We start from the raw sequence: 16,110 nt of genomic DNA, 5'->3' as shown, positions 1-16,110 counted from the left end.
ATTCCATGGTGTACACAGAAAGACAAAGGTTTATCACATTAGGAAATTTATCAGAATGGCCAACAAATCCTATATAAACATAGGAAGATAGCAACTAGTCATTTCCCAGGGAAATTTTTCATAAGCAACTTCTTTCCTAATAACATTAAAAAGAAAAATAGCATTTGATTGTTTAGCCCTTCTCACTCTGTCACATTGACATGGCCAGATTGGTTTTTTTAAGTCTAAGAAAGGACCTCCTGAAGAGTTGATGCCAGTTACTAAGTGGGTAGCATTTTCTTCGACTTAAGAATGATGATCATGAAACACCCCATCCCTTCCAGATGCAATTATTATTGAATCTTAGATTTGGAACATGTCCAAGACTGATTCTTGCTTAATTAATTCAGTGGGATTTTCCACAAAGTTTTTAAAGAACATCTATATGTAAAGATATTAATAAGCCAAATCACATAATTCATGTCAGAAAAGTGCAACACGGGGGAAAAAAGCAGTATTTCAGATCTCTATCAGACTGCTGCCAATCAAGAATAAAATATCAACCCCGTCATTTTTCTTCAGTGAACTTACTTGTTGTGTATCTCCCCACCTGCAATAGCAAAATTTTCTTTACTTTTATTTAATACTCAATTTAGTCACCATAAAATTTGGTACAAATATGAAAATCATATCAAAAGACACAATTAAATATATTAAAGTTAATAATTTCAACAATTAGTCATTTTTTTAAAAAAGTAGGGCACCTCTGTAATGCCAGCAACTGTACTAGAAGTAAGGACACAGCAATTAATAAAACTGGGCTAAAATCAGGTAAAAGCTTCTTTTTCCTGCATTCCTTTCTTATTTTCTCATAATAAAGTTAGACAATAAAGAAGGAGATGTTAATTGTAGCTGTATTCATGGCGTGTAATATAAGAAATAGAGTACTGGATAGAAAATAAAAGAAAGAATTCTCCTGTGGGTAATGTGATCAGAGAAGGTCTTTCTTAAAAAGTGATGCTTAAACTGAGATGAAAAGGAAAGGAAATGGCTGCCATTAGAAGCACTGTTACAGAAAGCAAAACTAAATAAAAATTAATAACAAAATTATCTCACTTCAGAAAACAGGAGCTCTACTTAGGAAAATCTAAGATTTCCACAGGAATTTTTATGTCAACAATATGTTACAAAGGACTTGTGAGACTGTGACCATTTGTCTTCTTCCAGATTTTAATGTGGAAGCTTTAAAGCTTTAATGTTGAGGAAGATGTTAGCAATTGGTTTGTCACATGTGGACTTTATCATGTCAAGGTACATTCCTTCTCATGACTTTATACAGGAGACAGTGATAAAAGCATCCACAAGCAAAAGAAATGCAAAAAAGCAAAATGGCTGTCTGAGGAGGCCTTAAGAATAGCTGTGAAAAGAAGCGAAGCAAAAGGCAAAGGAGAAAAGGAAAGACAATCCTATTTGAAAGCAGAGTTCCAAAGAATGGCAAGGAGAGATAAGAAAGCCTTCCTCAGTGATCAGTGAAAAGAAATAGAGGAAAACAATAGAATGGGAAAGACTAGAGATCTCTTCAAGAAAATTAAAGATACCAAGGGCATCTTGGTATTCATACAAAGATGGGCACAATAAAGGACAGAAATAGTATGGACCTAAGAGAAGCAGAAAATATTAAGAAGAGGTGGCAAGAATACACAGAAGAACTGTACAGAAGAGACCTTCATGACCCAGATAATCACAACGGTGTGATCACTGACCTAGAGTCAGACATCCTGGAATGTGAAGTCAAGTGGGCCTCAGGAAGCATCACTACAAACAAAGCTAGTGGAGGTGATGAATTCCAGTTGAGCTATTTCAAATCCTAAAAGATGATGCTGTGAAAGTCCTGCACTTAATATGCCAGAAAATTTGGAATACTCAGGAGTGGCCACTGTTCTGCCCGTAGTCCGAGTCCCCGGTCGGGAAAGAAGACTCCTCGAAACAATGCAACTTGCAATAGGGGAATTTATTACTGACCCGAGCCAGGGCCTCCTGCCCTCACCAAGGGTGTGAGGACGAAAAGGCCCCGAGCCCCAGATCTCTCGGGTATTTATTAGGTCAGAAAAAGCAGCAGGTAGTTGGCGCAAGCGGATTGGTTACACAGCAGGTAGTTTGGTGCAAGCGGATTGGTTACATAGTTGCAAGGCAATTTTTGTTGGCCCAACGTGGGGCTTTCAGCTTTCCCCTGATAGGTTCCCTTTTTCTTGCTAGGCATATGTTGATTGGCTAGCTCCAGGAGGCCTGATAATTATGTTACCCCGGGAAACCAGGCCTACTCCTAATCTAGGCTGCCTGTCATGGCGTTAGCCGTGACAGCCTCACATTCCCCCCTGTCTTTGTACTTTTGTAGAGGACTCTTTCTCTTCACCCTGTGAAATTGACTGATATTGTTGTCTCAATACCATAATTTGGATGGTATTTAGGCGCTCCCTAATAAATGAGACCAGATGGTTTAAAATGCATGGACCAAAGGGCAGTAACAATATTAATACTATAAGTGGACCCAGGAGGGTGGAAATCAAAGTGGTCAACCAGGGGGAGCGCTGAAACCAGGATTCAAACCAGCCTTGTTGGGCTTCTCATTCTCTCTTCCGCTAGGTTAGTCCCTCTCTTAGTTTCTGGAGAGATTTTTGTACCAGTCCTGAATGGTCGATATAGAAACAGAATTCTTCTCCCAGTGCTGCACATAATCCTCCTTGTTGCAGAAACAACAAATCTAAACCTCTCCTATTCTGTAACACTACTTCAGCCAAGGAGCTCAAGGCGCAATAAAAAGAGTCAATTCTTCCACACTTCTCAATTTGGTTCTGATCCCTTCCTCCCTCCGGGCAGACATAGACATGCACCTGTTCGTAGTACTGTGGGCCTTTTTGCTCACAGTTACGGGTGAACAGACCGAAAGAGCCATGGGCAAAGAACTTGGTCAGTTGGTGGGGACCAAACCCATTACTATCAGCTGCCAGCATGCACAAATCGAAGGTCAGTACTAGCCACCATGTCCCTTTGGGGGCCACGTTGGAGCTCGAGTTAAGCACTTCTCCATTCTCAGGATTGTAGATCACCCAAGTCAGGTTAGCGGGCTGATGGGGGTTGTGGCTGGTTGCTCCTGGGCGGATGAAAACTGTTGTCAGCAGGAGAGTTAAGAGGGCTCCCGTCATACGAGTTTCAGTTTCAAAGGATTTGACGGGTGAGGTCTTGCTTCCCATTCTGCTTGCGCCTTCTCCTGTTCTTCTGGGGTGGCTTGCCGCACGTGATTGCAGTGAACCCAGGGCCCGATCCCGTCGACCTCAACAGTAGTAGGAGTGGTAAGGAGAACAACATAAGGGCCTTTGCATCTAGGTTCTAATGCTTTAGATTGGTGTCGTTTTACCCAAACCCAATCACCCGGGCCAATATTATGTGAGGGGATGGTCCCCTTGCTTGTTCCCTTGTGTATCTCTCGAATTAATTTCCAAACATGGCTATGCACCTTACTTAATGCCATCAGTGTTTGCAGGAATTGTCCCAAGGTAGGGGGTGGTAGGCATTTTCCCTTGAATATAGGACACACAGGAGGGGGTCTTTCATACAGAATCTCAAAAGGGGTAAGATTCAGCTTATAAGGGGTGTTATGCGCTCGAAAGAGCGCGAAGGGAAGGAGGGTCACCCAGTCCCCGCCAGTCTCTATTGCCAACTTTGTCAAAGTTTCTTTTAGGGTCCGATTCATTTTCTCAACCTGTCCTGGGCTCTGGGGATTATATTCACAATGTACTTCCATTTTGTCCCCAGAGCTTGGGCCAGCCCTTGTACAATCTGGCTCACAAAGGCAGGTCCGTTATCAGAGCCCATAGTCACTGGCAGCCCGTACCTAGGCACTATCTCCTCTAAGATCTTTTTAGCAACCACTATTGCTGTCTCTCCCTTAACGGGGAAGGCTTCTACCCATCCCGAGAAGGTATCTACCAGAACCAACAGACAGCGATACCTGTACTTGCCTGGCCTTCCCTCAATGAAATCTATCTCCCAGTGTTGCCCTGGCTTTTCCCCTCGGCACCTCGTCCCCGTGTGCTGCTTTCTCTCTGTCCTCATCAGCTGGCACACTTTGCAAGTCTGGATTATCTCTCGTCCAGTTGCATTTTGTCGAGGGAACCTCAGGCAGGCCGTCTGGAGAAGTGCCAAGGTCTTTTTCTCCCCCAAGTGTGTAGTTGTGTGCAGATGTTCACATAGGTGGCAGGCAATATCAGGTTGTTGTTTTGATCTCGGTATCATCCATCTCTGTCATCCTTCTGGAGGGTGGTATCCTCTTTCATCCAAACGAGGTCAGGGAGAGAATAGTCGGGGAATGGCTGCAGAGTCCCCATACCAGGAGGTGGAAGTCTCATGGCTAATATGGGGGCGGCATAGTCCCGGCTGGCCGCTTCTCGAGCGGCCGCATAAGCAGCCCGATTGCCCCGTGCCCTAGGGTCTTCTCCTTTCTGGTGACCGGGGACATGTACAATCGCTACTGCCCGCGGCAGTTGAACAGCTTTCAGGAGCCTGCGGATCTCAGGCAAATTCTTGACTTCTTTTCCCTCCGCTGTTCTAAATCCCCTTTCCTGGTGTATCGGACCTTGAATATGGACAATGCTAAAAGCATATCGGCTGTCCGTAAAAATGGTGACTCTCTTCCCTTTTGCTTGTTCCAGAGCCTGTATTAGGGCAATCAACTCTGCTTTTTGTGCAGACGTGTTTGGGGGAAGTGTCTCAGCCCATATCGTCTGCCCTGAATCATCAACTATGGCGGCTCCCGCCTTCCTTTGCCCATCTTTTACATAGCTGCTCCCATCGGTGAACCATACTAGCTCACTGTTGCTTAGGGGAACATCAGTTAAGTCTTTTCATGCCGCCAGGGCCTCAGCCAGTATCTCATTGCAATCATGGAGAGAGCGGTCCTTCTCTGGGTTTGGTAGGAGCATGGCCGGATTTAGGAAGCAAGGGGTCAGAAAACGCACCCGTGGGGCATCGAGCAGCAGGGCCTGGTAATGTGTCAAGCGGGCACTGGAGATCCATTTACCCGGCAGCTGCTTTAGAACCCCTTCGATGGCGTGGGGGGTGTAAACCCAGAGTTGCTGTCCATACGTCAACTTGTCGGCGTCGCGGATGAGGAGGGCAGTGTCTGCAATGATGCGGAGGCAAGGGGGCCACCCAGAGGCTACCGGGTCCAATCGCATTGAAAGGTATGCTACCGGCCGCTTCCATGGTCCCCATTGTTGCATCAAGACCCCCTCTCCTATTCCTTGCTTTTCATCTACAAACAGCTGGAATGGCTTATTTGGGTTAGGCAGGGCAAGGGCTGGGGCTTCCAGTAGGGCCCGTCTGAGTGTCTGGAAAGCCTTTTTCATTGGCTCAGTCCAAGTCCAGTTTGGGGTCTCTTTACTTCCATCATACAAGGGCCGGGCCTTCTCAGCAAACCCCATGATCCACAGTCTGCAATATCCAGCAGTCCCCAGAAACTCTCTCACCTGGCGGGGGGTCTCAGGCTCTGGTATCTGCAATATTGTTTCCTTCATGGCCTGAGTTAGCCACCTTTGCCCCTGCCTGATCTTATACCCCCAAATAGGTGACCTCTTGCCAGGATATTTGCGCCTTCTTTGCCCTAGCACGATATCCCAAGGTGCCTAGAGTCTGTAAGAGGTCACCGGTGGCACGGCTGCATGCCTCCTCTGTGATTCCAGCCAACATAAGGTCATCCACATTTTGCAGCAGGATGACCTCTGGGTGGCGAGTCCGATATTCATAGAGTTCCTCACTCAAAGCCTCATTAAACAAGGTAGGGGAGTTTTTGAACCCCTGTGGGAGGCGGGTCCAAGTTAATTGTATTACCGGTTGGCCTTTCCCCTCAGTCCACTCAAAGGCAAATATCTCCTGGCTCTGGGCCGCCAGGGGAATGCTGAAAAAAGCATCTTTCAAGTCCAACACAGTGGAACCAAGTGTACTCAGGCAGCAGACTGCTCAGGAGGGTATATGGGTTGGGGACAGTAGGGTGTATGTCACTCACCCGCTTGTTGACTTCTCGTAGGTCCTGGACAGGTCTGTAATCCGTACTCCCTGGCTTCTTCATCGGTAGTAAGGGGGTGTTCCAAGGGGATTGGCACCGCTTGAGAATTCCGGCATCCATGAGCCATCGAATGTGGGGAGTGATCCCCTGCCGAGCCTCCTGGCTCATAGGGTATTGCCTCATCCTCACAGGCGTCGCCTCGGCTGTTAGTTCAATGACGACCAGATGTTTCTGTTTAGCCAGTCCCATTCCTGCTGTTTCTGCCCATGCCAACGGGTATTTGTGGACCCACGGTTGTATATCTGGTGCTATAACCTCTGAGGGCTTAGGCACAAAAAGTCTATTAATCTCTTAAAGCTAGAGACAAGACATGTATCGGCTGTCCAAGTCCATCCGTGACTGACATTCCCCCAGGGTCAAAACGGATCTGAGCATTAACTTTAGTCAACAAGTCCTGTCCAAGTAGAGGGGCTGGGCATTCTGGTATCACCAAAAACGAATGGGACACCTGATGAGTCCCCAGATTTACTTTCCGTTCTGTGATCCAACAATATCTGTCCCCGTGGCTCCCTGCACCAAGCTGGTTTTCTTAGACATTGGTCCCAGTTTTTGATTTAAAACAGAGTGGTGGGCGCCAGTGTCCACCATGAAGCCAACGGGTTTCCCCTCCACATGTATGGTTACCCAGGACTCAGGGAGGGGTGCCGAGTCTTGACTAGTCACTGTCTTCCCCCGCATATGGAACTCGAGTTCCAGGGGAAATTCTCTCTCTCTGGGTTGTTCCTCTCTTAAGGTCCCTCTTAGGGCACTCATTTTTCCAGTGCCCCCGTTCTTTGCAGTAGGCGCACTGATCTTTCTTTAGGGCCTGCCTTTTTGGTCTCTCTTTTTTTCCTGTCTGGGGGCCTCGAGGCTCCCTCAATTCTGTTCTGGCCTTTATCCCCACAAAAAGAATCTTGCTAGCTCTCTCTGGTTCTTCTGGTTTTCCTTTGCCCTATGTTCCCTATCTTCTTTCCTGATCTTCTCAGCTAGTTCCCTTTCCCCCTGACGAAGTCGTTCCTCCCTTTCTTCTGGGGTCTCCCTATTATTAAATACCTTTTCAGCTGCTTTCAGTAAGTCTTGTATTGTCTGTTCTGCTAACCCCTCTATCTTTTGAAATTTCCTCCTAATATCTGGGGCTGCCTGATTCACAAATGCTAGTAGAACTGCAGCGCATGATTCCTCAGCCTGGGGGTCCACGGGTGTATATTGCCTAAAGGCTTCCATTAGCCTCTCTAGGAAGGCTGATGGGCTCTCAGTGGGCCCTTACTAAATTTACCTTTGCCAAATTTGTCGGCTTCCTAGCTGTGGCCCGCAGGCCAACCATTAGAGTCTGGCGGTATGCTTGGAGACGCTCCCTATCTTCCACTAGCTCAAAATCCCAGTTAGGCCACAACAGAGGAAACCCCTCGTCCACGAGATGAGGCTGGGCGGTTGGCCTCCCGTCGACCCCCGAGACCCGTTTCTGCGCCTCTGCCAGGATTTGCTCCCATTCTTCCGTGTTGAAGAGCACCTGCAACAGCTGCTGGCAATCATCCCAAGTGGGGTTATGAGTGAACAAAATGGGAAAAGGGTCAGTACTGATAGGTTCGCTCTCCGTCCGGATTAACTGGTCCCACTTGGATGGGGAGTGCCTGTACAGTAGATGAAGGTAACTCTGGGTCCCCATGATCCTGCTCACCCCTCTTTCCTCTATTCCTTCTCCAGGGTCGGGGTTCCCTTATCCCTTCTGATTAACCGGGGGGGGGGGGGAGCTCCTCCCCCTGGGAGAACCTGCAACGGAGGAGGGGCATATGGTGGGGGCCTAATTTCCGTCTCCAAGTCAATCAGGTTCCAGTACGAGGATTCCTGCAAGACCGGTTTTGGGCCCTTATTCTTCTCGGCTTCTTCTGGGGGAGTGGGAGTTTCCATAACCAGGGCCTGTACATTAGGAGAATCAGGGAGTTTGTGAACAAAAGGTTTTAACCATTTGGGCGGACCTTCTACTAGATCTTGCCAGACCATAACATATGGGACTTGGCTCGGGTGGCCCCAGGGATCAGGAGCCATAACTTTCTCTTTCACCGCCCGAATAATAGAAGGTTGAAAAGTTCCCTCTGGAGGCCATCCAACTTGGAAGGCGGGCCACTCTGCAGAGCAAAAGGTTATTAATTTACTCTTTGTAACCAGTAGCAACAGATCATACGCTCTAGCCCTGACATCTGAGAAATGATCAGTCACGAGAGAGAGTGGGGTGGATTCTCCTTGCCCCATAACGAGAGTCAGAAGAAAGTCACCGAGAATTACCACCAAAAAATCCTATCAGGAGTGGTGGCGGCCAGGAGGTTGGGCTTGTGGTATGCTTCGTGGAACTATTTGAGTGCCTTAGTCGTTGCACGGAAATTTTCTTGTTGGGGGTGGGCACCCTAAGGGTTTCTAGCCCGTTCTATGACCCCCTTATCCTTTCATGGGAGTCTTCCAGTGGCAGGCGCCCTATCGGCTCTTAAGTGCCTGTCCCGTGCCCACACAGACGGGTTTTTATTTGGCCAGATTCTCGGTTTAGAATATGAGAAAAAAGAAAAGAGTTTCACCCTCTCGGGCTCCCGTTACTGGGGCTGACTTGTTGGGAGGCCTTCAGAATCCGCCAGGGAGTAGCCTTGGCCGGGACTCCTCAGTTGCCCCGACAACTGTCTGCCTGTTCACTGAAACTCTCAGAAACAGAAATGAGGCTCCAAGGCTTTATAGGAGGAAGTAGACAACAACACACCAGAGAACAAAGAGACAGGAGAGGATGACAGCAGTTATACAGATGCGAAAGGGCGTAGAAAAACACATAGACACACATTGGCCGACAACACAGAACTGGGGGGCGGGACCCCCTGAGTCTCCCTATCCTCTGGAACAAGGGTCACCTTACCGAATGGCGTCCACTGTTCCCCAGATTCGGGCTTAGGAGAGGAGGTCTCCTTCCCGCAGAGCCGGTTGCCTTCCAGCATGATCGCTGGCCTCGGCCTCATGCCAGCCAGAACAGCCAATCCATTCCCTCATGGAAAGCTTTCCCTCACGCCAGACACCTTCCTTCTTTTTAGCAGGGCCTTGGATTTACACCGGACTTTTCCAGACCTGCCTGAGCACCGGTGCTATTACCTGTCCTTTTTCCCCTTTGTTCCAAAGAGCGTTCTTCCCCGGTCAAGGCATCCCGGACGAGCCCCCAAATGTTCTGCCTGTAGTCCGAGTCCCCGGTCGGGAAAGAAGACTCCTTGAAACAATGCAACTTGCAATAGGGGAATTTATTACTGACTCGAGCCAGAGCCTCCCGCCCTCACCAAGGGTGTGAGGACGAAAAGGCCCCGAGTCCCAGTTCTCTCGGGTATTTATTAGGTCAAAAAAAGCAGCAGGTAGTTGGCCCAAGCAGATTGGTTACACAGTTGCAAGGCAATTTTTGTTGTCCCAACGTGGGGCTTTCAGCTTTCCCCTGATAGGTTCCCTTTTTCTTGCTAGGTATATGTTGATTGGCTAGCTCCAGGAGGCCTGATAATTATGTTACCCTGGGAAATCAGGCCTACTCCTAATCTAGGCTGCCTGTCATGGCATTTGCTGTGACAGCCTCACAGCCACAGAACTGGAAAAGCTCAGTTTTCATTCCAGTTCCAAAGAAAGACAATGCCAAAGATTGCTCAAACTACCGCACAATTGCACTCATCTCACATGCTAGTAAACTAATGCTCAAAATTCTCTAATGTGAACCGTAAACTTCTAGATGTTCAAGCTAGTTTTAGAAAGGGTAGACCTACCAAAGATCAAATTGCCAACATCTGCTGGATCATCAGAAAAGCAAGAGAGTTCCAGAAAAACATCTATCTCTGTTTTATTGACTATGCCAAAGACTTTGAATGTGTGGATCACAAAAAATTGTGGAAAATTCTTCAAGAGATGGGAATACCATACCACCTGATCTGCCTCTTGAGAAACCTGTATGCAGGTCAGGAAGCAACAATTAGAACTGGACATGGAACAACAGACTGGTTCCAAATAGGAAAAGGAGTACGTCAAGGCTGTATGTTGTCACCCTGCTTATTTAACTTACATGCAGAGTACATCATGAGAAATGCTGGGCTAGATGAAGCACAAGCTGGAATTAAGATTGCTGGGGGAAATATCAGTAACCTCAGATACACAGATGATACCACTCTTATGGCAGAAAGAGAAGAACTAAAGAGCCTCTTGATGAAAGTGAAAGAGGAGAGTGAAAAAGTTGACTTAAAACTCAACACCCAGAAAACTAAGCATCTGGTCCCATCACTCCATGGCAAATAGATGAAGAAACAGTGGAAATAGTGTCAGGTTTTAGTTTTTTAGGATCCAAAATCACTGCAGATGGCGATTACAGCCATGAAATTAAAAGATGCTTACTCCATGGAAGAAAACTTATGACCAACCTACACAGCATATTAAAAAGCAGAGACATTACTTGGCCAACAAATTCCATCTAGACAAAGCTATGACTTTTCCAGTGGTCATATATGGATGTGAGAGTTGGACTATAAAGAAAGTTGCGCACTGGAGAATTGAGGCTTTGGAACTTTGGTGTTGGAGAAGACTCTTGAGGGTCCCTTGGACTGCAAGGAGATCCAACCAGTCCATCCTAAAGGAGATCAGTCCTGGGTGTTCATTGGAAGGACTGATGTTGAAGTTGAAACTCCAATACTTTGGCCACCTGATGCGAATAACTGACTCATTGGAGAAGACCCTGATGGTGGGAGGGATTGAGGGCAGGAGAAGAAGGGGATGATAGAGGATGAGATGGTTGAATGGCATCACTGACTCGATGGACATGAATTTGAGTAAGCTCTGGGAGTTGGTGATGGACAGGGAGGCCTGGCGTGCTGCAATTCATGGGATCACAAAGAGTAGGACATGACTGAGCAACTGAACTGGACTAAACTGACATCCCTTTTATTTCCAACTTGCTAAGAGTTGTTTATGAAAAGATGTTTAGCTTTTACATGGTTGTAATCAAACCAAGGAGAAATTAACAAAATAATTTCAGTTACAAATCGCCAAAAAGAAAAAAATATTAAGAGCAAACTTAACCAATGAGGCAAAAGTCTTGTAAACTGAAAATCACAAAATGTTAAAGTATTTCTAGAACACATACATATATGGGAAAATTTTTATGAACTAGAATATTTAATAGTATTTGGATGTTAATATTACTTCAAGTGACCTAAAGATTCAAGACATTCCCTATCAAAACTCCAAAAATGTTTTTTGCAAAAGTAAAAAAATTCATGATAAAATTCATATGGAATATTAAGGACTTCAAAATTGCCAAAACAGTTTTGAAAAGGAAGAAAGTTGGAGGTCTCATAATTCCTGATTCTAAAACATACTACAAAGCTACAGTAACCACAGCACTAGTACTGGGGTAAAGATGGACAACAGACTAATGGAGTAAAAAGAGTCTAGAAATAAGCTTTTGTATTTGTCCCAGATAATTTTCAATCACCAAGAGTATTTTATGGGAAAAGGATAATATGACATTAAGTGAAAAAAAAAGGCAGTCACAAAAAAACAAATATTGTATGATTCCACATGACCAAGACACTTAATCAAATCATCGACCAAAAGTCGAATGGTGGCTGCCCACAGGTCAGTGAGGGAAAATGGACAATTTTCTTTAATGGTTTTAGCATTTCAGTTTGAGAAGTTGGAAAAGTTCTGGATATAGACAGTGGTAATAATTGCATAACAATGAGAATTAACTTATGCCACTTTAAAATGATGAAAGTTATGAATTTATTATGGGTATTCAGCCATAATTTAACAAGTAAATTTAAGAACTAAGATGACCTCATTAATTGATTTATGATATGAACATAGAGTATATAGCATGATAGCCCAAAGTAAAGGCAAATATCATTGGCTTCAGATACATCTGGGGAATTTAAGAGGTACATATGTCAATACAGTGACAAAACTACTGAAGTAAAATTGTTACTTTTAAATTTTTATTTTAATTTGGAGCATGCCTGCTTGCGTGCTCGGTGGCTCAGTCATGTCCCACTCTTTGTAAACCTGTGGACTGCAGCCCGCTGACTCCTCTGTCCGTGGGATGCTCCTGACGAGGATACTGGATTGGGATGTGTGCCCTCCTCCATGGGATCTGCCCCATCCAGGGATCCAGCCCACCTCTCCTGCAGCTCTTGCATGGCGGGCGGGTTCTCTCCCACAGAGCCAGCCGGAAGCCCTGTCAGAATCCGGGGTTAACAGCGTGCTGCCTTGCGGTCTACAGCAGTGACTGGGTTATGCACACGCATGTGACTACTCTCTCTCAATTTCTTTCCCATTTAGTTTATTCCAAAATATTGGGTAGAGTTCCCTGTGCTATACAGTAGGACTTGTCATAATCTGTGTTAAATATGTGGTGATTCAGTTGCTCAGTCGTGTCTGACTCTTGGGGTATCATGGACTGCAGCCCGCTAGGCTCCTCTGTCCATGGGGTTTTCCAGGCAAGAATACTGAAGTGATTTGCCATTCCCTTCTCCAGGGGAACTTCCCGACTCAGGGATCGAACCTAGGTCTCCCACATTTCAAGCAGACACTTTAACATCTGAGCCACCAAGAAAGTCCGACCTCATTTAAATTTCTTTTAGCTTAATTTTAATTTTAGTTTTAAACTACATCATTTATTTTAATTACATTAAATTTATCATTAATTTTTAATAGTTTTGAAATAGAAATATGTAAGTATAGACATATTTGTGAGAAACAACAGTAATGAGAGACTGCGAGTCTCCGCACAGATCAAGATATCTTACATATTATGGCAGTTATGTGTCAGCCTGCACATGAAAAGAGAGATTAGTGAAACAGAAGAGTGTCAAACTGGATCCAAATACATTGGGATTTCAGGATATAATAATCATAATTTCAAATTAATGGCCAAAAGATAATCATGCAACTATTTTTTAAAAATCACAAAATATAGAGAAACCACTAAAATTTCAATCCCCATTTAACTCCAAAACCAAAATAAATTTGAGATGAATCAAAATTTTTAACATAAGATATAAAAATGCTTTTAAAATTTAACTCTGAGGAAAAAAATTAAGAATATTTGACACAAGTGGAATGGGGAAAATCTTTCTAAGCAAGGTAAAAATCTTTTTAAATTGATTACCAAATGTAAAACAATTACATGCAAAAAGCATTCTACATAGTTTAAAAACTTAAAAACATATAACCAGAAAATATTAACTATACACGCAGTGGTGAAAGTGATCATTTCTTTAGTATATAAATATCTCATAAAATTTAGTATGGAAAAGATTAGCCATTGAGTGAAATAGATAAAATTTGAATGAATATATGTATATAATTCTGTATATTTATATACACATAAATTCACACAAAAATAATACAAATAAAAATAAACATATGGAAAGATAATCAAATTCAATTATATCAAAAGGGTTGTGGTTAAAGTATGAGTTACTTTAATCAGATGTCATAAATACTTATCAGGTACTGGTCATTGAGATGTGGACAAAAGAATTCTCATAGAGTGGACAAGACTGTAACTATTTAAACAACCTCAAGTATGGTAGTTTGGCAAGAGCTATCAATATCAACATCTTAAATTCATATATTACCTGATCATTGGTTAAAAAATCATAGGAACAATCCTATGCCCATGAACTCATACTTTCACATATATAAAGCTTGTATTTATTGGAATATTATTTGTTATAAAAACGTTTAGCAACCACATGAAGAGAAATGTGCATATTAATTCTGTATAAATTTATAAGGAGAACTTTGTACCATAAGAAAATTAAGATATATATATATATATATATATATATATATATATATATATGTTAAATAAGATATATATATATATATTTGGACTTGGGCTTCCCAGGTGGCACATTGGTAAATGCAGGAGATGCAGAAGACACAAGTTTGATCCTGGATTGGGAAGATCACCGGGAGTAGGAAATGGCAGCCCACTCCAAAATTCTTGCCTGGGAAATTCCATGGACAGAGGGGCCTGGCAGTCTACAATCCACAGTAACTCAAACAGTCAGAAACTACAAGCAACTGGGCGTGCATGTACGAAATATATGGACTGATATGGAAACATTTTCAAGACGTTGAATAGTAAAAGCAAGTGTTACATATATAGAAAGAAACAAATACTTGTATGTTAATTACATTTGCATTTGCAAAGATTATTACCAGGTGAAAAGAAACAGATTTAGGGCCAACAATTAGGGCTGGAAAAATAGCAAATTCATTTGACACTTCATACCATATTGATTGGTTTCCATCACTGCAGTTTATTAATACCTGTTTTACTTCAAATTTTCTTGTAAACAGGAAAAGCATTAAGTTAAAAATTTTGTGTATAATGCAACTGAAATATAGTAAAGAAGGCAATATATATAGAATTAAATACTTTAAATTATATAAATTAAAAGTTCATTTACATGATAAGAATCTAAATAAAAATGGATCTGTCCTGAAAAAGAGTTTTTGTTGCTTTCAGTTTGTAAGTCGTGTCCAACTCTTTGCTACCCCATGAACTGCAGCATCATTTTTACTTTTTCTTTCATGAAAAAGAGTAAAAAATATATATCCACAAATTGGTTGGGCTTCCCAGGTGGCTCTTTGCTATGTAGGCATTATATCATTCTAGGTACAGAGATGGACAAGTAATTATAGACTTTACATTCTAGTAGGGAGAAAAGCTGTTATTGATAGCAGAGTTGTACAATTGTAATCTTTAATTATAATTATCATAAACTAGTTGAAGAAAGAGAGACAAGAATCAAACTGCAAAATGCCTTCACTGGTGGCTCAGATGGTAAAGAATCTGCCAGCAATGTGGGGGACCTGGGTTTGATCCATGGGTTGGGAAGATCCCCTGGAGGAGGACATGGCAGCCCATTCTAGTGTTCTTCTCTGGAGAATCCCATGGACAGAGAAGCCTAGCGGGCTACAACTCACGGGGTCGCAGAGAGTTGGACACAACTGAGGGGCTAAACACAAAATGACTTTTGCATTCAAAGGAAATGGCCACTGATGTCAAATGATTCCTTTCATAGCAGCTGATGCACTTAGTTAAAATGAGCTATGATGTTCCTTCTCCAGACCTTCTTCATGGAATTACTTAACTCAGAATTTCTTAGACTGTAGATTAATGGGTTCAGCATGGGACTGATGACTGTATAAAACACACTCAATGATTTGTCAATGGGGAAGGTCTTAGCAGGTCTTGCATTTACAAATATAGAGGGAACAAAAAAGCAGACAACCACGGTGATGTGGGAACCACAGGTCTGGAGGGCTTTCCGCCTCCCTTCCTGACTCAGGTTCTTCAGAGAGTGCAGGATGACTCCGTAGGAGACGAGTAAGAGCAGAAACACAGCAGTGCAGATCAGTCCTCCATTGGCCAACACTAAGATGCCGATGATATAGGTGTCAGTACAGACGAGTTTCAATAAAGGGAACATGTCACAGATGAAGTGATCAATGACATTGGGGCCACAGAATGGGAGCCCATAAACAGTGCTGAGTTGAATCACTGAGTGCAGAAAACCTCCAACCCAGGACACCACCAGCAGTAAAACACACACCCTCTGCCTCATGATCACCAGATAATGCAAGGGCTTACAGATGGCCACATAGCGGTCATAGGCCATCACCAGCAGAAGCACAATCTCTGATGCACCAAAAAAGTGCTCTGTAAACAGTTGGGTCATGCAAGATTCAAATGATATGATTTTTTCCCCTAAGAACAAGTCTGAAATCATTCTAGGGGTAATACAAGAAGAATAAGTGACATCCATAAAAGATAAGCTAGCAAGAAAAAAGTACATTGGTGAGTTCAGGGTCTTACTGACAGTTATAGTCATGATAATGAGCAGGTTGCCTACCAGGGTCAAAATATAGAAGATCAAGAACATAACAGAAAGGACTTTCTGTTCCTTTGGATTCTGAGTGAGGCCCAAGAGGACAAAGTAAGTTACATTGTTCCTTGGTTCCAT

The 16,110-nt window shown here is 43.6% G+C and overlaps 1 protein-coding gene across 1 annotated transcript; it reads right to left on the bottom strand.

Moving 5' to 3' along the window:
* Positions 1-15,180: 15,180 nt before the first annotated feature.
* Positions 15,181-16,110, bottom strand: LOC136175341 (olfactory receptor 4A47-like). Its single transcript, XM_065945670.1, has one exon. The coding sequence runs from the start codon at positions 16,108-16,110 to the stop codon at positions 15,181-15,183; it is 930 nt and encodes a 309-aa protein (XP_065801742.1).

This window comes from Muntiacus reevesi, chromosome 9 (assembly GCF_963930625.1).
Source record: "Muntiacus reevesi chromosome 9, mMunRee1.1, whole genome shotgun sequence".
Lineage (NCBI taxonomy): Eukaryota > Metazoa > Chordata > Mammalia > Artiodactyla > Cervidae > Muntiacus > Muntiacus reevesi.
Note: the sequence above shows the minus strand (reverse complement) of the source record. Positions and strands in the feature narration are given on the sequence as shown.

Excerpts from the sequence above, each read along its gene's own strand:
- LOC136175341 (XM_065945670.1), bottom strand. The coding sequence starts at position 16,110 with ATGGAACCAAGGAACAATGTAACTTACTTTGTCCTCTTGGGCCTCACT.